Below are 23,567 nucleotides of genomic sequence, written 5' to 3'. Positions count from 1 at the left end.
CAAGCACTTTGCCCCATGCCACGGCTTCAGGGTCAGGGCAGGATGCCCAGGTCACCCGAAGAAATGGTGTGGGGACTATGGGGGGGGGGGGTTGGAGCTGGTCCATGAGGCGGCTGCGAGGACATCCAGGCGCTGCGGTGGCCGCACGCAGCCCGGGCAGTGACCCCGGGGGTGGCGGGGCTGCAGGGGTCCCTTGCGGGATGGGGACACAGGATGAGTTGCCCCTTTCCCAGCCCCACTGCTGCCCCCCCCTACCCCGAGCCGGGCCCTGTGCTGGGGCCCTTCCCCAGGGCCGTGCTGCCCTCCCCCGGCAGCGGGGCTGTGCTGCAGCGGGCAGCGAGCACTGGCACCGGCCTGGGGAGGGGCACAACACCCCTCCCCCCCCCCCGCCCATGGCAGCGGTGGGGAAAGGGGCTGAGCAGGATGGGGAGCCTGGGGCTTGAGGGTGGGGGGGGGGCAAGTGGGAGGGGAGAGCCCGGCATCTCTGCACCCTGCACCATCTCCAGTGACACCCCCCCCCACCAAGCCCTGCCAGCATCCCCCAGCCCCTGATAGCCCCGGGGGGGACAACAGGCTGCCAGCCCCCCCTCCGTGTACCACACACACTCTTACACACCTCTCCACAGCGTGCACACACACCCCCATTGCGTGTGTGCACACAGCTGGGTCTGTCTCAAGCACCCTCCCCCCTGAGCTGTGCTCGCCCCCCCCCCAGGAGAAAGGGCCAGACACAGCAGGTAATTTATATATAATATATATATATTTACTCTTTAAAAATAAACCTTCCGTCCCCACTACCGCCTGTACAAACTACAAAAATAAACCTTTGCTCTCTTTGATATAAATAACTTAGATGGCGTGTTGGGGGGGGGGGGGGGACTGCCCACCGTGCCCACGCCTGGCACGGGGACGGGGTCCCCAAGGCCACCCCAGCTCAGCAGCAGTGTCTGGGGGCCAGGGGGGGCCGGGGCCACGGGCACGGCAAACACCGCTGGAGTTAAAGTGCTGGGTAATGGTGCAGATGGTGCCCGGGATGGGGACGGGGGACAGGGGCTGACCTCGGGGACAGCCCCGTTGCACGGGGACACGGTGAGAAATGTTTTCCCAGTGAGATGTGCCCGGTGGCACCACGGATGCCCACGTGCGTGTGCGCTGCCCTATGTGTGCACCAGCACGTGCTGTCACCAGGGCAGAGCACAAGTGTGGCACAAGGGGCTGTGACCGTGGGGCAGCTCAGGGGCTCGGCACAGCAAGGACCCCACCCCAAAACCCTGCCTGTGCGGTGGGAGCAACAGGCTCCCTGGCTCTGCCGTGGCACGTCCCCGATCTCCAGCCCTCCCGTGCTCGCTGGTGGGGAAACTGAGGCACTGAGCAGCATGTCAGAGGGGGTGAGCTGCCTGTGGCCACCCAGCACCCCATGGAGCTGGGGCGTGAATCAGGTCTGCACCCCTGCCCCGGGCTCCTGCAACCTCCGGCAGGCAGCCCTGCACCGGCCAAGGGTCTGCCCCCTCCCTGCCTGCACCCTGGGCAGCCGGGCGAGGCCGTAGGCTGAGAAATAAATCTTTTAAAATAAGCTTAAAAATATATATCTCTCTATAGATAGTTTCCCTTTGCAATAAATAAAGGTGGGGGGTGTCCGCCCCAGGCCTTGCCCATGGCACCCCAGGGCATGGCTAGCTGTGGGGCTGCCCCCTTACTGGGATGGGGGGCATCAGGTCACCCTGTTGGGGCACCCCAGCTTGTGGCCCGGGTGGGGGGCTCCCAGGAGGAGGTGACAGGGAGCAGGCAGTGACCCCACAGAGGGGGAGCTGGCAGGGCACCGAGCCCACCTTGCCAGCAGCTCCAGAAACAGAGGGGGGAGTTAGTGCTTCCATTTCTGGGGGTGGGCAAAAAGCCCGGGGCAGGGTAACCCTGGGTGAGGGGACACGGCACCATCAGCACAGCCCCGGGTGGGGGAACACGCGGGCAGGGCATGGCCTGCACACAGCTTGCATAGAAATGCCAGCCCGCTCTGCCGAGCCCCTTTGCAGGGGGGTGCGGGGGGGTGCGGGGGGGGCTGGTCCTCCTCAGCCAAGACCGGGTGGCATCACCGCTCCGGCGATTAGCAGCACGATGCGGGTGACCCCGCTCTGCACCCTCCTGTGCCTGCCAGGCGCTGGGGAGATGCTCTGCCCAGGAGCCAGCAACCTGTGGGGAGAAACGGGAGGGGGTCAGCCGGGTTCCTCCAAACCTGCACCCCCATGCTGCCATGCACGAGCCCCAGGTTAAGGTGCCTGTGTCCCCAAGCTCACCTAGCGCCGGGTGCCTGCCCCGCGGCGTCCCATGCTCTGCATCTCAAAGGCATCGGGCACGGCGGTGCCACCGGTGCTGGGCATGCTGGGCTCCTCCAGGCAGTCCTGCTCGCCACCGGCGAAGCCCTCGGGACCGAAATTGGGGTAGGAGCCAGGCAGCGTGGGGTGCAGGGCCACCGTCACCGAAGCGGTGGCCGTGACGGTGGCGTAGCTGCCGGCAGGACCCTGCAGGTGGGTGCTGTAGGCAGGCAGGGCTGCGGTGGGGGCTGGCCGGGCGCCCGGCGGGCAGGGCTGCGGGTAGTCTCGGGGCGGCGCGGGGCACGGCTCCTCAAAGGGCAGGGGGGTTGTGGGCTGCAGGCCGGGACCCTCCTTCTTCCCCTGGACCTCCGGGCTGTCCTTGTAGGGCTTCAGCACCTGGAGGGGGGATATGGAGCATGAGGGGCCCCAGCCACGCCGAGCATCCCGCTGGCAACCCCACCAGCACCACAGGAGACCCAGGAGACCCTGTCCCCCAGTTCTATCTGTGACCCTCTCTGAGGGGCTGCTGGGGACCCAGTGATGCCACAGCAGGCAGACACTCACGGTGATGCGGGGGAAGCTGGGGTCCTTGCCAGCCTCCAGCAGGATGTGTGCCGGGGTGGGGGGCACGATGAAGGGCCCCCGGGGGCTGCCCGGCCCTCTGCCCTCTGTGTAGCACTCCGAGTCCGAGGGGTCAGGGAAGGCGGCGGGCCAGGCTGGGGCGCGACGTACATAGAGCCCCCCGGGGCCCAGGCACGGGGGCACCGGCGCCGGCGGGGGCAGGTGGGGGTTGTTATCCACCAGGGATGCCTGAGGAGAGAGGGGACAGTGTCAGAGGGACCAGGGACATACAGGGATGGAGGAGTGTGGGGTGGCAGGGAGAATGGGGTGATGTGAGGATGGGGTGAGTGCTATGTGGGGTGAGGGAGATATAGGGTGAAGCAGGGATGGGGTCAAATGGGTCAGGGAGGGATAGGGGGAGTCGAGCATGGGGTGAGGCAGGAATGGGGTCAAGTAGAAATGGGGCAAGTTTGATATGTGGCAGAGAAAGGACGGGGGAAAGCAGGGATGGCACCGGGTGAGGGATGGGCCAAGGTGGGTACGAGGCAAGGTTGGGACTGGACAAGGCAAGGATGGGTATGGGGTGAAGAGGGGACAGGGTGAGGGGCAATGGGGGATGAGGAGATGTAGATACAGAGTTGGGACAGGGAGAGGTGGGATGGAGGTCTCGTACCTCAGGGGGTGGCCCGATGACGGAGAGCAGGACTGGCAGCAGCACCAGCCCATTGAGCAGCCCCAGCAGCGTCAGGATGGTGAGCACCGCAAAGAAGTACCTGGGGGATGGCACAGGCAGAGGGGGTAAGCGGGCACAGCTGCCATGAACCCTGTCCCACCCCAAACACAGCTTCCCACACCATACACCCTAGCCTAGCCCCCCCATGACTCCCCAGCCTCCATGCAAGCTGCCACCCCCAGCAAGACACGTCCTCGCCAGCTGCCCTACATACCCACCACCAGCCAGGGGGCTGCCACGCTCACCAGTTCCCATTGCCAAAACTTTTGGGGGGCAGCAAGCAGCTGGTTTAGCCCCCTCCGGCACTCACCTCATGATGAAGTCAAACTCGGAGCCAGCCAACATGAGGACGCCCAGGAGGGTGGAGACAGCACCGTCCATCACGGGGGCAAAGGTGTGTTCCAGTGCTGCGGCTGAGCGCACGTTCCTGCTCCCTGCAGCTGTCAGGAAGCCCTGCATAGGATGGGGATGTCACGCAGGGCTCATCCCCTTGTGCCACTCATGACGTGGCTGCTCATCGGCACATGGGGTGAGGGGGGGGTGAGGGTGCCGGGGAGTGGGAACTGGGGTGCCCCACAGCTGGGCAGGGGTCTGCCTGTGCTCACCAGAGCCACATGGACGGTGAACTCCACACCGATGCCAACCGAGGCGATGAGGATGACCACGGGGATGGCGCTCAGCTTGATGCCCATCAGCCCCATGATGCCAAACAGCTCCACTGCCATCATGGCCAGGATGGACACCTGGGGAGTGGGGGGGGTGGGGGGGGGTGTGTGTGTCACTGAGGGGTGGCTCTGACCAGCTGTCCCCTCTGCCCCTCCGTCTGGCATGCCCAATCCTACCCCTTCATGTAGGGCAGCCTCACCTCATTGCCCCTTTTCCCTCTATTTGGGGTACCCCTCTGTCCCATCTGTCGGGGGTGGCCCTCACCCTCCTCTGCATGGATGTCCCCAAACCCCTGCCCACTACACACGTTCCCTTCATAAGGGGCGTCCCTGATCCCTCCGTATGGATCACCCACCCACTGCCACCTCCATATGGGTGTCCCTTCCACCCAGGGTGCCCCTGGCCACCCCATCCCCATGAAGCAGATACCCAGGGCCACCCAGCAGGATGGGAGCAGGGCTGGATGTCCCTGTACCCACCCGTCAGGAGGGCAACACAGCCGGTCACCCCCCCAGTCCCCACGCATCGGGGTGCGTACTCACGATGATGCCGGCCGTCCAGGGATTGAGCAGCAGCAGGGCACAGACGAGGAAGGTGCAGGCCAGCAGGATGCTGATGGCCAGCAGGAACCAGTGGCGCAGGCCGATGTACTGCTCCCAGAATAGGAAGGGGTAGCCGCTGGGGTAGCTCAGCACCCCGTGGCGCTGGGCAGCCTCCCGGCAGATAGCCCGCACGCTCTCGATCGCCTCCACGAAGTCAGCTGTGCGACGCAGCCCGCTCAGGTAGAAAGGGAACTGGGCGAACTCCAGTGGCTGGGCTGCTGGGACTGGGGAGGAGAGCACGGGCAGTATGGGGGCAGCACGGGAGTGAAGGCACCACGGGGGCACCCCAGCCACACCAGCCTGAGTGCAGCCCAGGCAGCACAATGCCTGGCTGGGTACCACGGGGCAGGGGAGTGTGCAGGGAGCAGACTGGGGGCAAGGAGGAGGGGGCTTCTCTGCCAGCAGGATGCTTGTGAGGTGGGGAGTCATGGGGAGCAGGGGGGTCTGCTGCAGAGGAATGTTTGTGAGGCAGAGAGGGAACAGAGTGGAGGGACTTCTTTGCAGCGAAATGCTGACGTGCTGGAGCAAGGGTGTGTTGCTGCATGCTAAGGGCCCAGGGAATGCACAGTGGGGTGCTCAGGGTGTGGGGTGCAGGGGGACAAGCATGGGGCACAGGGAGGCAGGGCAGTTTCTCTACCAGAGGATGTCGATGGGATGAGGGATGTGGGGAGTTTCAATTTGGGGCGATGTCTGCAGGGCAGGAAAGGTGCAGGGAGCGGGGTCCTCTGCAGGGGGATGCCGGGTGGCAGGAGGAGGCTGTGGGGAGCCCACCGCGCTCACTCACTTCGCAGGTTCTCGCCCGTGGTGTCGTACTTGTCATGGATCCACTCGGGCGGCGGGGGGTAGAAGTTGGCCTGGGAGGCGGCGAAGCCCAGGGGGTCGTTGCTGGCCCACACCGTCAGGCAGATGTAGAAGGTGTCAGGGGGAATGATGCCGTTCTCATCCACCAGCCGCCGCGTGGTCAGCTACAGGGAGAGAGCAGGAGTGGGCGTGAGTCGGGCAGCGGGCACAGCATTGTCCCCAGCCCAGTTGCTCCAGCCCCGTCCCCACGCACCTGATTGAAGTTGAAGGGCTCCTTCTTGTTGCCGGTCTGGATTAGGAGCTTGTACGCCAGCGCCCCGTCCTCGGAGCCGTTGCGGTAGCTGTCGTGGGTGATGCGCCCGGCTTGCCAGTCCCTGTCAAAGGTGGCCTGGAGCCCTGGGGACGCAGTGTGGGGGGTAAGCATCCCTTGGGGCACCCGTGCATGGCACCCTCTGTGCCCCAGGGAGCGTTGTGCCAGCGGGATGGGTGAGCAGAAACCCCAGGGCTCAGCCTGGCATTGCTGGGCACCCTGGAGACACCAGGGGACCACCCTCCTCAGGGTGCCACACACCAGAGAATGCATTGCCAGGCCAGCGGGGAGGGTGCGGGCTGGGGAGAGGGTTCTTAGGCAGGGGAGGTCGAGAGAAGAGGGGTGTCCCTCACCTCGCAGCCAGTCCTGGAAGTAATGGAGCCACATCTTGGGCAGGTCACGGTTGCCCTCCCGCACCACGTACTTGACGGTGCTGAAGGCCTGGTGCAGGCTGAGCAGGGCTGCTTGGGCGCCCGGGTAGTGGAAGCCGCCCTTGGTGACGATGAACATGTTGTAGAAGGAGAAGTACTTGAACTGGGCCGAGATGAAGGCATGCGCCTTGGTGTCCCGTGGCACGATGTCCGTCAGGTAGAGCCCGTCGTGCACCATGGTGGTGCCATAGAGGCTCAGCCCCAGCAGCGCCAGGAACAGCACCGCCACCACCGCCTGTGGGGACAGCGGGGGGTCAGGCAGGGTCCCCTGCCACCCACCCACCTCGGGCGGCACTGCCGGGGCCATCCCCACCTCACCTTGGTCCGGGTCCGCAGGAGGAGCGGGGCGTACTTCTCCCGGGCAAAGTCGGCGAGGCTCCAGCGGCAGAAGGGCAGCGGGACACACTCCCGCCCACCCTTGGCCTCATCCAGCTGGGCTAGCAGGTCCCGGGTGGAGCTGGATGGGGCGAAGACCTGCGAGCCCAGGGGGTCGGTGGGAGGCAGGAGGACGGCGGGCGAGGTGCACACCTGGGAGGTGGGCGGCAGGACGGTGACGACGTGGTGGCCCGAGGGGTCGCACCGGGTGAAGGCTTGCACGGTGGTGGTGATCTGGGTGCTGGTGGCCACGCCGGGGTGCCCGTAGGGGGACGGGTGGCAGGCGTGGTTGTCGTTGGCATCAGCAAGCTCCTGGGGTTGGATCTGGATGACCCGCGAGGAGCAAGGGCTAAAGGGAGAGAGGGAAGGAGAGAGGGAGGGAGGAGGAGATGTTGAGGAACAGAGTCACCCCATGCTTCTGGCAGGGACACACAGGGTCAGCCCCATTCCGGCCAGTCCGGCAGTACCTGTAGAAGCAGCAGAGGATGTCGAGCCGGCGCTTCTCCCGGCGGTGCAGGTCCAGGCTCAAGATGGCGGGGAAGACGAACAGCACCATGGCGAAGTTGAACACCACAACCACCGCAGCCTGTGGGTAGGGGGGACATGTCAGAGCAGGGTCTGGCCGTCCCTTCCTGCCCCTCCCAGAGAGGGACCTTGGCCCTACCTGGAGGGAGAAGGCGCGCAGGGCAGGGATGGGCACCAGGGCTGCCATGAAGAAGGCAATCATGTTGCTGACAGAGGTGAGAGCCACGCTGGTCCCCGTGCGCTTCAGGCACTCGCCTGTTCGCTCCTGTGAGGACAGAGGGAGGGGATGACGAGAGGGGCCATGGGGAGGCAGGAGGGGGCCAGGGAGCCCCTGGGCAGGGCCCGGTGCTCACCTTGAAGGGGATGTGCTGGCTGGTCTCAGTGAAGGCGTGAGCCAAGAGGAACATGTCATCCACACCGATGCCAAGGGCCAGGAAGGGTAGGACCTGCCAGAGAGCAGCCAGCGTCAGTGGGTGGACACAGCCACCGCCTGGGAGAGGACCTGGCCACCCTGCAGCCCCCAGGGTCCCACCAGCCCCACGGTACCCAGCTCTTCCCCCAGCACATACCTGGGTGGTGGCTGCATTGAAGGAGATGCCCAGCAGTGAGCAAAGCCCCAGGCCAGAAGCCACGGAGAGAGCCACGAGCAGGACTCCGGCCAGGCCCACAGCCCCTTGGGACTTGGAGCAGTCCCACCGCAGCATGGTGACGCAGGCATAGGCCAGCTGGAAGAACACAGCGGGTTAGCGGGGTCAGGGGCAGTGATGGAGGGACGGCAGGGGACACAGAGAGGAGGCACACCCACCATGAGGAGGTAGCCCCCAGCCACTCGGATGGCGCTGACATCGGAGAAGGACTTCATGATGTCATTGAGCGTGGTGGTGGAGAAAGCGTGGACGCTCTGCGTGGCGTTGGGCGGGATGGAGTCCTGTGCCAGCTGCCAGAGGTGCACCCCATTAGAGGAGTCAGGACCCCCCCACTCCCCAGTACATCTGCCCCACAACCACCCAGGGTGTCAGCATTGCCACTGAGGGTCCCAAGGGACCCACCAGACCACAAGAGAGCGGTGCCAGGACCTGTGGCCACATGAAAACCTGGGCGCAGGGGGATGCCATGCACAGCCCCATGTGGGGGCTGTTCCCGGTGCCCACCTCCACAAATTTCCTCTGCCAGGCCTCCAGGATGGCGCCCGCCTTCTCCTCGCTCCAGCTGATGTCATGGATCTCGTAGTCATCCTTGAAGTGCTCAAAGAGCTGCCGGGGGCTCATGAGGAGGAACATGGTCTGCAGGGCCTCAGCACTGGGGGACAGGCACATACCTGGCTGGAACCAGCTGCAGTGCCCCGGGATGCAGGAATGGGTCCATCCCCCACCCCTCAGCTCCCAGCCCCACCATGGACAACCGGGAGAGGACCCAGGCATCCTGGCCCCAGTCCCCCTCCTTGCTCCGAAGCACTGCCCTGCTTGCCAGCCCCATACACTCGCCAGCCTCACATGCTCTCCCAGACAGCCCCGCAGCCCCTGTTGCAGCCAGAGTGGGTTCCCATGAGCACCAGATGAGGACGAGGATGAAGATAAGGGAACCCTGCCCCAAACCATCCCGGGGGTGAGTGCTGCAGCTGGGCCCCTGCGCCATGCCTGGGGACACCCGCACCGCAGCGGCTCTCACCGTAGCAGCTTGCCCTGGGAGTCTTTGGTCGTGCCGCCTAAAATCAGCTCCTGCTGCCAGCGCATGAACTTCCTGGAGAAGCCGTGGCAGCCCCCCGAGAGTTCGGCTGGGATGTCGGGGCTCTGCGGGTGGAGGGGAGGCGTCAGGGATGCAGGACCATGGGGCAGGCCGGAGAGCAGCAAGCCCCCACACCTCTCCCAGTCACCATGGGCTGTGACCCACCTGCTGGCTCTGCTTGTTGGGGGCACTGGGGGGGCACTGGGGGTCCCGGGGGTCCAGGCAGGGCCGCTCCATGTAAGCTTGCCCCACCTCTGCCTTGTCCAGCAGCTCTTTGAAGCCTTCCAGGGACGTGAACTGCCCCAGCTCCTCCATCAGCTGCAGAGGGTCCAGGTTGCTCCACTGGATGTCCGGGCGGCCCCTGGGGAGAGAGCAGGACTAGGGTGATGGGGGATGCCGAAATCCACATGCGGTACCACCACCACCACTGTCACCTCATCCCATGGGTCCTGGGGGTGCCCTCGAAGGCAGGGTGTGAGGACGCAGAGGAGCAGCATCAGTCCCCAGCGCATCCCTTACCCCTTCCTGGAGCCGCCTGCAGCATCCCCCGTGCCCCGCACGGCGCAGCGGGCCGTGCCCAAGTCAAGTAGCATGCCTGATCCTGTTAGGCTGGGACAAAGCGGGGGGAGCCGTCCCCACCGCCCGGCCCCGCTTTGTGTGAGCAGTCAGGCTGATTACTGCCTGCGGGCTAACATCTTGATAGAGGGGAGCAGGCAGGCAAGGGCTCTCAGCATCCCCTCCCACCCTTCCTGCCACCTCCCCCCGAGCTGGAGGTTTTGGGGCTCAGCACAGGTTCTGGGGGCTCAGGACGGTGCTGGGAGCTGGGTGCAGACCAGATCCTTGAAGGTCCAGTGGGACCCTATGGGACTCGGGTACCCAGGAAAAGGGGCTTTTCCATTGCCTGCGGATGCTCTACTCCCTTCATCCCAGCCTGAGGTGCTGGGGGCCAGCTCCCAGCCTTACTTGGCTTCTTTTTTAAGACAGAAAGGACACACAAAAAAGCCAATAACCCAGCCCAGCGCTCCAAAGAGGGGAAGAAAAAGCCCTGAGCAAGTGTGGGCTCTGGGGAGAAATGCAGCCTAATAATTCATGAAGTCTGGCTGGGCCGGAGCCGGCCGCTCGAGATTCCCACATACCAACCGGAGCTGCTGCTGCTTCCAAAGAGAGCCCCTTTTATCTGCTTTCGCTTGCTTCACTGAGCCAGGGCAAATCCTTTTGTCTTTCCATAGATTGCTGCTCTTTGTTCTTCCAGCTCCCGCCCCGCTCACCCCTCGGCGTTAAAAAGGGGGACGAGTCCCCATGGGCTGGCCGGCACTCAGCCGGGGTGCCCGCCTGGGCACCTGCTCACCCAGCTCCGAGGAGACATGGGTCCCACCACTGCTGTGGGTGCCATCCTGCCTGCCACATACCCCGGCACCAGGATGATGCCCACCCCGGCGGATGATGCCACCAGCATCCCACTTGGCACGGCCACCCCAGCCCCATTCGTTCCCACTCCCGGCTGCTCCCCAGGCTGGGATGGGGAGAACCTGAGGTCTTGGTGGGGCAAAGCCAGTCCCCCAGTCCTGGCTGGGGATGCTGTGGCCCCTTCCCCCTCCTCCCGTCCGGCAGCAGCCTGAATAAGGCCACTATTTCATCTGTTTGGCAAGGGGCAGCTTTCAGAGCAGCATTAGCATGAGAAAGCGCGGGGCTGCGTTTGCTGACAATGCACAAGCCGCCCCGGCTCTCCCGGACAAACACACGCGTAAACAGAAGGAATGTGGGGGGGGGGCTCCCCCCGCCCAGCCCGGGGTCCCCAGCCCCACCACCGCGGTGCAGGGAGCTGGCTGGGAGTCACCCGCCACCCACCCCGGGGACTCTGCGCCCTCTGCGTCCCTGGGCACGGCTCAGGAGTGTGGGTGCCTCCTCATCATCGTGGCACCCACAAAGCGCTGTTGGGGGGCAGCAGTCCCCAGGAACCTGCCTGCGGCACGGCCTCTGTCCCCGCATCCCCATCCTTGGCTGGCGTGATGGCACGGCACGGCAGGGACGGGCAGCTCCTGCCCGTGGGGTGCAGCGCCCCCCCGCTCCCCGCAGCAGTGCCACTGAGGCCGGGCAGACAAGGACAGGGACCTGTCCCCAGGGTATTGACCCAGCAGGACGAGCGACGGTGGTGGGACCATCCTGGTGGTGAACACGACAAGGAACCTGAGCAGCACCAAGGGACCTGAGGCAGCACTGAGGGACCTGAGGGCAGCGGGACCAAGCTGCATGGGGAGGTCAAGCGCAGTCCCTTGGCAGCCCCCTCAGCCCCTGCTCCCACCCGTGGCCCCCTGCACCCCGGGACGGCCCCCCACACTCACGGGAGGTAGGCTGAGCCTCCCTGCAGCTTGGCGCCTTCCCAGAAGCAGTCCAGCGGCGTCAGGATCACACAGGGGAACAGCTTCTCTATCATCTGTGGGAGGAAGAGATGTGAGGGTTTCAGCAGGGATGGATCAGGCCCCTCTTGCTCCCCCCTCAACCCCGCTGGGCTGCCCAAACCTGCGCCCTCTCGCACGGAGCTGGCGGTGCCTTTGTAGCACCTGGGGCTGCCAAGCCCCATCCCCACCACAGCCCATCCACTACCCGTTCCTTGGGGGACCGATCCCCCATGGGGGGCTCCTTGGGGGGACACGCCACGCCCGCCACTCACCCTCTCGATCATGCCATTCTCAATGATGGGGACACCCGACTTGTAGCAGATCTTGTTCAAATCCCACGATCTGGAAAGGCAGAAGGAGGAGCTGAGGATGAGCATCATCCCACATGGAACATGGCAAGGGGTAGTGGCTGGGGGACACGCAGGACACGGCGGGGGTCCCCATCACCCCCCCGTCCGGAGCCGGACTCACTTTCCGTACAGCGAGACTTGGACTTTGCTGGCGGCCAGGGCCGCCTCGAGGTGGAGCTGCAGGGCCTCCTGCGTCAGGATGTTCTCCCCATCCCTCTTCGGCGTCTGGATCAACATTTGGGAGGTGTAGACGGACTCCTCGCCCAGCTTCTCCTTGGTGTAGCGCAGCTCCTGGCTCACCCGGCTGCCTGCTGTGGAGGGAACCACGATGTGTTCCGTCAGTGCCAAGGCTGGCAGAGGTCCCATCCCACCAACCTGCCCTGCCCATCGGGATGCCCAGGGAAAGGGACTGGCACGAGCGAGGCCCCCGCAGCGTCAGATCATGCCATGTTAACCCGTGGGGGGGCTTCTTGCCATGGGTGTCCCCAGCTGCTCCATGCTCTGGGCGCTCGCACCCAGGGGACCCAAGCAGGGAGCACCCCAGCCCACACCGGACTGGGCATCCCCCTTCCCACCGACATGGATATTTCCAGCACCAGAGCGGCTCATTGGCTTTGCTTTCCCTGGAAAAACCCCACAGACGGACAGCTGGTGAAGCGGATGGGGCAAATCCTGCCCACTCCCACCCATGCGTTGTGGTGGGTGCTGCAGATGCCCAATGCAACCAGCCCCCGATGCAGAGACCAAAACTGAGGACACCCCACCCCATCCCTGCCCAGCTGCTCCCTGGCACCCCAAGGCAGGCAGCGTTTTGGCCAGGGAATGGGTGCAGGGAGAGGCGGGCACCCCCAAGCCCCCACAGGTGCAGGCTATCCCAGGAAGGGTTTGGGCACGGGGGAGGGACACGACACTGGGGAGCTCTGCAGGACCCCTCTCCTCCCGCCAAGGCTCTGGGATCCGTCCTTGACGGCAGCAGGAGAGCTCCAAGTGCGGCAGGGCTGAGGTTTCCGGGAGAAGTTGCCGACTTCATTTGCAACCGCCTCGGCACAGAAGAAAAAAAATTCCCCTCCCGGCCAGCACGGCTGGGGCTGAGATCAAACCCTGCGTGGCTTTTTGCGTGGCGGAGCACCATCCCAGGGACAGCCGTCCCCATCCCCGTCGAACAAGGGGCTCCCGTCCCTCCTGGCACAGCGACAAGGGGGGACGACACAGCCCAGAGGAGGGTGGGAGGATGATCCTGAGACCCTCGCCAAGTACAACACCCAGCCACCCTGCTCCCAGCCCCCTGCCTGGGGGGCGCAGGGGGGGATGCTGCAGTGCCCAGTGCCACCCACCAGGGATACCCCAGTGTGCCCAACATCAGGGCACCTCCCAAGGCAGCACTGCTGGCAGGGGGGAGGCCGGCTCCTGCCCAGCCCCGGGTGCTGGGGAAGGAGGGGGGGGGGGTCAGGATTCATCCGCGCCGGGATGCTCCCTCAGCAAGAGGCGGGGGCCCCGGCGGGCCTGGCCCCCTGCCAGCACCGAGGAGGCCGGAGCGAGACCGCAAATAAGGAGCAGAATCTTCCCTTTTAATGACTTATTATATGGGTTGGTGTTTTTTGGTTTTGTTTTTTTCCCCGGCTTTTTGGGAACGGGGAGGGGTAAGTGTCTTTATTGTTCCTGGCTGGGCTGGGGAGCAGCTGGTGTCCATCAGATGCCAGTTGGGATGGAGGTTGTGCCAGGGCTGGGGAGGGGGGGGGACACAGCCTCAGCCTTTGTGTGTATGTCAGAGGGGACGGCAGTGCCCGGGGCGAGGGGACGAGGACACAGGGAGGGTGGGTGTCACGGGGGGGGGGGGACGGAACACCCATCCCCTTCCCAGCAGGCTGGGAGGTCGGGCAGGAGGTGCACCGAGCTGCTCTGATCTCAGCCGTGCCACCCACGCTGAACCCGGGCGGGCGGTGGGACACGGCGATGAGGGGGGTGCCCAGCATCGCCACCGCTCCCGGGGGACGCATCCTGCTGCGCCCCGTGGGCATCTCCGCCCAGCACGGCTGCGGGAGGAGCCGCACATCTGCAAGCGTGGAGTGCGGGGGGAGCCCCCCAAAAAATTAAAAAAAAAAAAAAAAAAAAAAAAAAAGAAAATAAAAAGCCGTCCCTTGTAATTAGTGTTAATTTGGAACAGGGCACTGTGAGCCGTCAGCAAGCTTCAAAGGCTGTGAGGAAGCCTCAAATTCCAACACCCTAATTAACCAAAGAGCAACATGAAAAGACAAGGCAGCGCACACAGGGCTGCCAAGGACACTTCAAACGGGCGCGCGCCCGCCGGCCGGCCCGGGGCCGGGAGCGGGGCGAGACGCCCCACGCCGCACGCAGCCCCCCGGCCCGGGGAGGGGGCTGGGGGGGCGCCCCGATACCAACAATGAGCACGTTAATGAGGAACTGTATGTAAATTCTTCTTTTTTTTTTTTTTTTTTTTTTTTTATTCCAATTAACAAAGGGAGCCCTTGGCTTTTTCATGCAAAGGGCCCTCTGGTTCCAATCAGGCGCCCTGGTCCTGCTTATTAACAGCCCGTTCCGCTCCCCGGCAGGGTTTGGCTTCACCACCACCCCTGGACCCCCAAGCTGGGCAAAGTGAACCCCACACCCCCCAAAACCCCACGCCAGGGCCTAGGGGCAGGGTGGTCCCAAGAGGCAGCCGTGCCTTGAGCAAGCAGCCTCCCTGGGGTGGGTACCACTGGCCGGGGGTTTCACACTGCGGGGGGGTGGTGTGTCACAGGGTGCAGGCACACAGCAGCGTGGGTTGGAGGGTGGATGGGACCCCATGCCCACCTGCACCCCATACACCCGGGGTGCAGAGTGGGCTCCCACCGTGCCCAAAAAGGGAGGGCAGGGGTGGCAGGGAGGGGACGGGGGTCCCCGGCAGCAAGGGCGGCTGCGTGTGCGGCTGCCTCCCGCCCGCGGGCCACGCCGGGGGAGCCCTCCCCGTAATTACAGCATCCGCCGCAAAATTACAGAGCAGGGCGGGAGCCTCCCTACCCCCTTCCCGGCCACCCTGCCTGAGCCACCCCCCCCCTCGCCACCGTTCCCCAAACCCTCCTGGCACAGGATCCACGGCCGCAGCCCCGGCGCTGCAGCCGGCTCATCCTCGCCCAGTGAGACCAGCTTGTGCCCTCGGCTGCCCCAGTGGGTGCTGGGACCACAGCACACCCTGCTCGGTGCCAGCCTCCCCCTCCCACTCCAGCCACGGGCAGCCCCAGGCTGGTGGGGGGGAAAGGGATTGCTCCTGCTCTCAGCCAGGACAGAGCCCCTGTGTTGCCCCCTGCCCAGGAAGGGGTCTGACCCAAGCTCACCCCACATCCCCACGGGGGCTGCCAGCTCCCCCCCAGACTCAGCTCAGAGGGTTTGGGATCAGAGGAGCCCCTGTCAGGTCCCGCTGCTCCTGGCACAGCCACAAACCCCCTGGCACAGGGCTCACCCCGACGCAGCCACGCTGCCTGGCATGACAGCAAAGGGACCTCCTGCAGCGCTCACCCAGGGCGGGAGGTGGACAAACCCCACGGGAGCCCTGTCCCCAAGCACCCACGGGTGGGGGGCAGCAGGCTGAGCACGCCGGGGCAGCGTGCCCGGGCGGCAGCAGGAGGGTAGTGGGTTGGGGCAGGCTGCCAGCCCAGCACCCAGCCCTCTCTGCCTGGTAAGGGCAAAGGGGCCGGAGGTGAGGGAGGGCCACGGGAGGGGCTGGGGGCCATGGAAAGGCACTGGTGACCCCCCAGAAGATGCATGCTGCTGCAAGGACCGCTCTGTGTGTCCCCCAGGGTAGGTGGAGGCTGTGGCCAACAGCAGTGCCACCACTCTGCAGATGGGACCTGGGCACTGCCACCACCACTTGGGTGACCCAGGTGGGACAGGGTGGCAGGGAAGGAGCACACCAGGGTACACATCCTCGCTCGGCCTCCAAAAATCAGGCCCTGTCCTCCTGATGTAATGGGGATGTGGTAACAAATGTGGCGAGTCCCAGATTTGGCTGGTACTCAGGGGATGCTGCAGCCCTGACCCCAGCTCCAGCCATGCTGCCCACCAAGGGAAGAGCTGGGGGCAGTAAGGGGGAGGGGGGGGGGCCCCTGGGGAGCAACCCCCTTTCCACAGCACAACATCCCGATGCCAGGGCTAGAAACCCTGGCTCAAGTCCACAGCAAGGTCATGCCGAGATCCCCTGGGAAAAGCCATCCCCAGGGGGACCCCCCTCTGCAGCAGCCCCCCCCAGCCGCAACAAGGGGCACCTGCAGGGGCAAATGCTGGACTGTCAAGCCACCCCAGTGGCACAGACCAAGCGCATCCCACTGGCAGACATGCCCACCCCTGGGCGATTAAAGCCCCCAGGGGCATCGGAGAGACGCCGGCACCGTCCCGCATCCCGCGTGCCATCCCGCGTCGTGGTGGGAAGGGGTCCCGAGGCACCGCCCCGAGCATCCCTCCACCGACCGCTTCCCCGTGCCGAGCGGCGCGCAAGCCAGAGGCCACCTTCAAAGTGTTGTGGGGCGGATTAGCTGGATTAGGGAGGCAGTGAAAGGACCCATGCTGCTCCAGAGGAAGTCTCGCCCAGGGCACGCTGAAAGAGCCATTTTTACCTGTCCCGGCCGCTACCGCCGGCCTCGCCAAAAGCCCCGTGGCCCCGTCCTGTCAAAACACGTCCTCCCGGCCCCATTCACCCCGTGGCATGGGGCCGGCCCTGGGGAAGGGGGAGTAGGTGGGTGGCAGATGGGTGTCCTCAGCAGCGCCGAGGGATGAACGAGGGCTCACTGCTGCCCCAGCACCTCTGACCAAAGCCGGCCCCACCAAAGGGGCTCCCGCTGCCCGGCTGAGTCAAGAGGGGCGGCAGAAGAGGGGGATGCCTTCAAAAAGCCAGCAGCGGAGGGGCTGAAAGGGCCGGTTTGGGGCCAGCTCCCCAGCCGTCAGCCCCGGCCAAACCCTTTTGTTTAACAGCAAAGCTAAATTAATGTCTTTATTACCCCAAATCACGGGGCGGCGGTTCCCAGCGCGGGGAGGGGGGCAGCCGGGAGCTCGCACCGCCCCGGCCAGCACCGAGGGGACAGCGCGACCCCCGAAAAAGAGAAAAAAAAAAAAGGGGGGGGGGAGAGGGGATTCAGTTGGGAACTATTCACCGCTAAGACTCCTGTCAGCATTGACATAAATTTCCACTGGTGTTGGCATTTAGGCATTTGCCATTTCCATATGTATAGGGCTGCCTGTACTAATTATGCTAATCACCCCCTCTGTTGGCTGCTGTGAAAAATGGCCACATTAGGCACTCCACTGCTTGCTAATGTCACTTAATGTGTGGTTGAAACATACATTCATCCCCCTCTGAATGGTGAAATTTTTCCACATTGCTGGCTTCATTCAGGCAAGAAATGAATTTTTTGAACTCAGACCACTTTTCCAGGCCCGAGGGAGAGGCAGATAATAAAACCCTCTTCTCGGGCCCTGGCGCTGCCCCCTCCCAGCCGCCAAATAACATTTAAAACGCAAAAAAAAAAGCCCCCTCCCTAAGTCCACGGATATGTCTAAGTTAAAAAAAAAAACCAACAAAAAAAACCAACAAATAAAAAACCTCACCACTTTCTAGGAAATAAAAAAATATATAAGTTGAAAAGCAAAGCAAAATGGATAGGGGCAGATAAGCCACAGCCATCTGTAAAGAGTCTCCCAGTCTCTCTGGGTTAATTAGCAAAATTTTCCAGCCCAAAAAAGCTGACCGAGCTGTCAAGGAAGGGAAAGGGAAAAGCAAGAGGTTTCGCACTCGCCTCCCGAAGATAAATAAAGGCAAACTGCCTGCGCCCCATCTTTGGGCAGGCAGGGGGCTGCTGGATGAGCCCCCCCCCCCCCCCGCCCCCCCAAGAAGAAAGGTCCTTTCAGAGTCAGCCAAGGCTGCGAGGGAGAAGGTGCTTTGGAGCAGAGGGCAGAGCCAGGCAGGTGGGTTTTAGGGATAATGGGGACCTTGGCACTCCACGGCAGCAATCGCCCCGGCTGCCCCTCGCTCCTCCGAGCCCCCAAGGATGGGGACACAGGGTCCCCAAGGATGCTCAGACCCTATGAACAGAGAGGACTGCAGGGTCCCAAAGAAAAATCTTGCCAGGCCAGGCAGGAGAGTCCCCAGGGCAGCGCTGGGGACCCCCAGCTGCCCCTTCCCTCCCCATGGCGCGATACCCATCATCGCACCCCGAGGGAAGCGGGGACCCTGACCCCACCGGCCGCCCATCTGGGGACAAAGCGGGGACGTGGCAGCCCGGGAGCCGCCCCTTGGGCGCCAGGCCGGCTCAGGCCGGATCCCGGCAGGCGTCTCACTGCCCCGGCTGCAGGGACAAGCTGCCATGAGAGCCCCCCATGCTGCCAGCACCAGCCCCACACAGTCCCCCAGCCCCACAGCCTGGCTTCACCTCCTCTTTCCTTGGCCCCTGCACCAACGCCTCACCCCACAAAACCCACCCGCCAGCGGTGAGACCACCCACCTCTCCCTGTGCCCACCCAGGAATGGCCACGGCACCCCACTCCCCACCACAGCAGCTGCCCCTCTCAACCCCCCCACCCCCCATGGGTCCCACCAAGCACAGTGGGGACAGGGGCTGGGAAGAGGGGCCACACGGATGGTCTCCCCAGGGTGGAGGCAGGGTGGGGACGGTGTTCAATCCCCATCCTTGGCTTTCCCATTCCTGATGCCCCTCTCTCTGCAAAGACGGACCCAGCCAGCATCTGCTCTCCCGCTTTTGCCTGCTGTAGAGGGAGCCCCTGACTGCACCCCAGCCCTGCCCCGGGTGCCAGGGAGGGGACGCCCTGTGCCAAGTCCTGTCCCGGAGGTCAAGGATGGACAAAAGCTATTGCCGAGGAGTTTGGGGGGGTGATTCAGCTTCTTCCCCTAAGCTGGGAAGAAGGCCGCAAACTCCCCTCACCCCCATCCCACACTTTCCATTTCATCCCACTGGCACATTCATGATGTCCCCGACCCCTCCAGGAAAGGGATGGGGTCTTCTCCGGGGAGACTCAGCAGCTCTTTGAGAGCGCGATGGCTGTGCGGGGTGCTCGGCTGTTCCGGTTAGGAATTAACCCGGCCTTCCTTTGAACCAGCCCTCGGTGCTATAAATCAGGCAGACCCATTCACCACCCAGGGCTCTGCCTGCCTGGAGCTCTCTGCTCCGGCCCCTTGGCCCTACAGACACCCTGGGAGAGCCGGGAACAGCTGCCAGGTGTCTAGAGGTAACTCAACACTCGCCGCTAGCCAGGATTTCAAAGCCTCCGAGTGGCTAATTGCTTCGGAGGAGCCTAATTGAACATTTCCACAGTCAAGTCCAATTTATGGGGTGACATGGCCTCCTTCCATCTCCCAAACAGGGATGCAGGTCAGGCATAACCCCAGGATACCACAAGCACCCCCCAGCCTGCATGGCTGAGAACACCCCCCCCCCCCCAAACTGGGGCCAGAGACCCTGCACTTTCCCCACAGTGGCCAGGGTTACAACCCAGGCTCAGGGGACCCATTGGGGCACCTGCCATCAGCATGGCCCCAACACTGACCCCAGCCAGGAGGCCAAAGCAGGGCTGCCCGCCCTATTCCCCTGGGAGTAGGGGGTGGGTAGACAGCAGCGCGGTGCCCCCCCCGGGAAGCAGCTCCCTTCCCTCCCCTGCCCACCAGGTCCCCAGCTCCCAGAGGGCTGCGTTCAGCCTGCAGCGGGACAGCCCGGCACAGAGTCACACTCCGCTCCTGCGGGACCTCACCTGGGTGAGGTGGTTTGGGCTGGAGCATCACCAACCCACATCCCTCAGCCTGGCTAGGCAGAGGCGGACGATCAGCTACACACCGGCTTCAGAGGGTCATCAGAGGCTTCCCAGAACCCTCAACCACCCTGCCTCTGAGCTGGGACCTACTGGCCTAGGACAACGTGACCGGGACTCCCTGCACACATGCCCTGCTCCTAGACACCCCACGGCGCTGCCTCAGGGCCAGGATGGGCCACGCTCCTGCAAACATCTCCTCAGATATACCCATTGAGGGCAGGACCCAGGATCCCCTGGCACCCTGGGGATCCCAAAGCTTTGGGGTCAGGCTGATGGAGCCCCAGCTTTGCCAGCCCAGTGGCACGACAACCTGGCGTGACAGTACCAGGCTCGCTGCAGAGGGATGGACAGGCGCACCAGCAACCCTGCCGCACACCCAGGGATGGGAGAAAGTGTCGGCTGAGAAAATCCCCAAGCAGCTTCAAGTGGTCAGGATCCAACCGCACAGTCTGAGAAATTGTGTCCTGCTCCCCAGGGGCAGCCCAGGCCCTCCTGTCCCCAATAATGCACATCCCCACACCAGCAGGAGAGGGTCCAGAGATCAGGGAGGGCTGGGTACACCTGAGGACACCAAGGGATGCTTTGATCCCGCCAGAAAAACACAGAAGTGGTGGCCAGCAGAGAGGCAAGGACCCACGCACGGTTATGGAGAATGGAGGCAGACCCACAGCTGATACACGAGACTGAAAGAGCTGCTGCAAACCTTCCTTCCACGTCCTGACCCACGCATGCGCATCAGGGACCCCGCAGGACTAAAGCCACCCTAGCCACATCGTCCTTGGTGGTCGCAGATGGTGCCAACGCCCAAAGACGGCCTCCCTGAGCACGCTGGGGCCGTGCCACCCAGGAGCAAGGCACAGAGGGGTCTGCCCTAGGCATACACTCCTGGGGGAAGAGCCCTCCCAGGAAGGCCAAGTGGGGGCTCCCCGAGCAGCACCCCAGCATCGCAGATCATCCCCACCCCAGGTGCTACAGATCCAGAGCAGAGGCTATGTGCAGACCCCAGTATACCCACCCATCGCCCAGGAAAGGGTAGGATACCCCAGGTCAGCAGTGTTTCACCATGGGGTAAAAAAACCCAAGCAAACAAAAAAAACCATCTTCCAACACCGAAAAAGATGCCCCAGCCATGAGAAAGAGCCAGTTACTCAGAGAGGCCCCCGGCACCCACGTTATAGCCACACCACAGTGTGGGTGAAATATGCCCCAACAGCCACAGTCCCTCCTGGCCGTACCCACGCGAGCAAGGAAGCACAGTGGGGCGCAGAGTGTGTGTGCACGAAAAGCCGGGTTTCTGGGCACTTCCAGCTGTCCCCAGGCTCGGCCCCTTCCCCATCCCGCTCTCCACCCCGATGTGCCACAAGTCCCGTTCCCCCCCAGCGGGAAGAACCACAGCCACTTCCCTGGCTCCGGCCGCGGTTGCACGAAACGCTGACTCCTTGAAACCCCAAAAGCACAATAAAAAAAATCCGATGGAGCCAGAGCCACGAACCGGAGCAAGGGAACCACGGAGGGAGCGTGTCCCTCCTCCAGCAGCCACCGCTTAGGCGCCGGCCGGACCGGGAGGTATCACTGGATTTCTCTGCTACGTGTTGCAGAGGAAAGGGGTGATGGAGACGAGATCGGGGGACACACATGCACAAACACCCCTCGGGAGCGGGGAGCAGGTGGGAAAGCTGGGGATTCCTGGGCAGGGGTGCGTGCGTGCATCTGTGTGTGAGCAGCAGCGAGGGAGTGCAGGGCCTTTTTTTTTTTTAAAAAAAAAAAAAAAAAGGGGGTGGGAGAGCAAAGTTGCTTCTATTGTTGAACCAAATCCAAGAGTAGCTGAGGACCACACAGGGAGCGGGGCGTGGGGGAGGAGGCAGCGCTCCCGCACAAAGATGGCTGACACCCCTCCGCTGAGCAACATCTGCCCCTGCACAGCACCCCGCCGGGGACCCCAGGCTGGGAGACCCCCCTCGGCCAGGGCCTGGCAAGGATGGGGCAGAGAGGGGGGGGGATGCGATGCGGGGTGCTGCCCCCTCCCCCGGGACCCCCAAAGCAGGAGGGAGGCGCAGGGAAAGCAAATCCCAGCACTGGGGAGTGGAGCTGCAGGGAGAGGGGAGAGAAAAATCCACGCTGGAGTTATTAATAACAAAGGAGGGGGATCAGCCGCTTCCACTCGGAAACGGGGATTTGCTCCTGCCCGACCCTGCCCGCTCCTCCGTCCCCTCCGGGTGTGGGTCCCGAGCCGGGACTGGCAGCCCCGCGGCTGCCGGCTCTGCCCCGCTACGGGGCTGCGACCGGCCCCGGGGGCCTCTTCCCGCGGGGAAGGGGCCCGGCGGCGGGAGAGCGGCACCGCGAGAAAGGGGGTCCCCACGCGTGGGGAGACGCGCGCTCAGTCGGCGCCCAGCACCACCCCCGCCGCACGTGTCCGCTCGTGCGGGGACGCGACCGCACCTTCGCGCGGGGACCCCCGCCGGGACACGCGTGGGGGGGTGAGGGGGGAAAAGGTGTCCCTTTACAACTCGGCACCACGCGGCCGCGCAGCCGGGACCTCCACTCGCGGGCACCCACGGCCCGGTCCTCCGCGGCCCCTCTCGCGGGACGCCCGGCCGGCATCCTCCTCCCTCCCCGCTCCCGCGCTGTCACCTGCCTCCGGGCCGGCTCCGCACCTCCGCGTCCCGCGTGGGGCGTGGGGGGGGGGGGGGGGGGGGAACACGGACAAAGCCGCGGCCGGGAGCGGGACCGGGCCGGTTCCCACGGGCGGCTGAACCCGTGGGGCCGCGCTTACCTTCCACCCAGAGGTGCTCGATGTCGGTCTCGATGGAGGCCACCCGCAGCCCCACGGCCAGCGCCCCGAACACCAGCAGCCCCACGAAGAGCACCTTCCCGCAGTGCCGCTGGATCCGGCAGCCCAGGGCGAAGAGCAGCGCCTGAAAGCGGGCCCGCAGCCACAGCGGGGCCCTTTGGCCCACGGCCCTGCCCTGGGGAGAGGGCGAGGATCAGCCCGGGAGCGGATAAGGGGAGACCCTGCCCGAGGAGGGAAGGCGGGGGGGGGGGGGGGGGGAAATCCCGCAGCAGCCACGCTCCGTGGGCTTGCGGCGCGGGGCCGGGACCCCTCCGACACCCGCGATGCTGCGGGTCCCCAGCCGGGGGACACGGGACTCCACACACCCGCTCCGCGCCGCCGCTCCCCCCTCACCCGGCTCCTCCGCGCTCTCCGAGCCCCCCAACCCCCCCGGCCGGGAGCCCCCCCCCGCGGGAGCGGGCGATGCTCGCCCCTTACCTCGGGCAGCGGCTTGCGGCGGGCGGCTCGGAGCGGCGGCGGCGGCGGCGGCGCGGAGCGGGGGGGCTCGGCCGGCATGGCGGGGCGACTGGCGGGGCTGGGCACCCCCCGTTATGTGGGGCCGAGCGCGGCGGCCCCCATGCGCGCGGCGGGGCGGGGCGGGCGGTGCCGGTAGCGGGGCCGGTGGCGGTGCAGCGCGGTGCCGGTGCGGAGGGCTGTGTGCCGCCGGCCGCCCGCCGCGCCTCTAAAGGGGAGGCGGGGGCGGGGGGCGCCGGGGCCGCGCCGCCGCCGCCGCTCCCATTGGCCGCCGCCGCCGCGGCAGCGCCCATCGCCGCTGCTAGGCAACGGCGCGCCCGCCGCCGGCGGCCACACACGGCGGCGCTCCCCCCCCCACACACCCCCCCCCCCCCGCTCACCCCCCCCCTTCTCCTTTCCCCGCCCGCCCCCCCCGCCCCGCACGGCCCGGCCCGGCCCGGCTCCGCCGCGGGGGGGAGCGCGGTGGCGGCGGCGGCGGTGGCGGCCCGGCCCGGTCCGGCCCGCCCTGCCCGCGGGCAACGGCAACCCCCCCCCCCCCCCCCCGCGCCGGGGGCTGCTCCCCCCCCCACTCCCGCCCCGAGAACGGCAGCGCTCCCCCCACCCCCCCGAGACAACACCAGGGACGGGCAGGTCCCCCCCACTCCCAGCCGCACCGTAGGGGTGGGCA

The 23,567-nt window shown here is 65.2% G+C and overlaps 1 protein-coding gene across 2 annotated transcripts; it reads right to left on the bottom strand.

Moving 5' to 3' along the window:
- Positions 1-794: 794 nt before the first annotated feature.
- PTCH2 (patched 2) lies at positions 795-23,017 on the bottom strand. Of its 2 annotated transcripts, XM_049808849.1 has the most exons (24): positions 22,865-23,017; positions 22,370-22,562; positions 11,909-12,098; positions 11,710-11,779; positions 11,381-11,472; positions 9,204-9,399; positions 8,982-9,103; positions 8,465-8,612; positions 8,119-8,250; positions 7,883-8,038; positions 7,667-7,759; positions 7,453-7,578; positions 7,256-7,374; positions 6,732-7,137; positions 6,336-6,648; positions 5,926-6,068; positions 5,656-5,836; positions 4,812-5,095; positions 4,209-4,346; positions 3,914-4,056; positions 3,544-3,643; positions 2,874-3,119; positions 2,292-2,705; positions 795-2,187 (listed from the first exon to the last, which is right to left on the bottom strand). In XM_049808849.1, the coding sequence occupies exons 1-23, from the start codon at positions 22,940-22,942 to the stop codon at positions 2,292-2,294; spliced, it is 4,083 nt and encodes a 1,360-aa protein (XP_049664806.1). In that variant the 5' UTR covers positions 22,943-23,017; the 3' UTR covers positions 795-2,187. The 2 variants fall into 2 exon arrangements, with proteins under 2 accessions (XP_049664806.1, XP_049664807.1); XM_049808850.1 differs by lacking the exons at positions 795-2,187; positions 2,292-2,705; positions 2,874-3,119; ... (1 more) ...; positions 3,914-4,056; positions 4,209-4,346 and having other exon boundaries at positions 4,912-5,095; positions 5,685-5,836.
- Positions 23,018-23,567: the final 550 nt, after the last annotated feature.

The sequence above is a fragment of the Accipiter gentilis genome, chromosome 8 (genome assembly GCF_929443795.1).
Source record: "Accipiter gentilis chromosome 8, bAccGen1.1, whole genome shotgun sequence".
Lineage (NCBI taxonomy): Eukaryota > Metazoa > Chordata > Aves > Accipitriformes > Accipitridae > Astur > Astur gentilis.
Note: the sequence above shows the minus strand (reverse complement) of the source record. Positions and strands in the feature narration are given on the sequence as shown.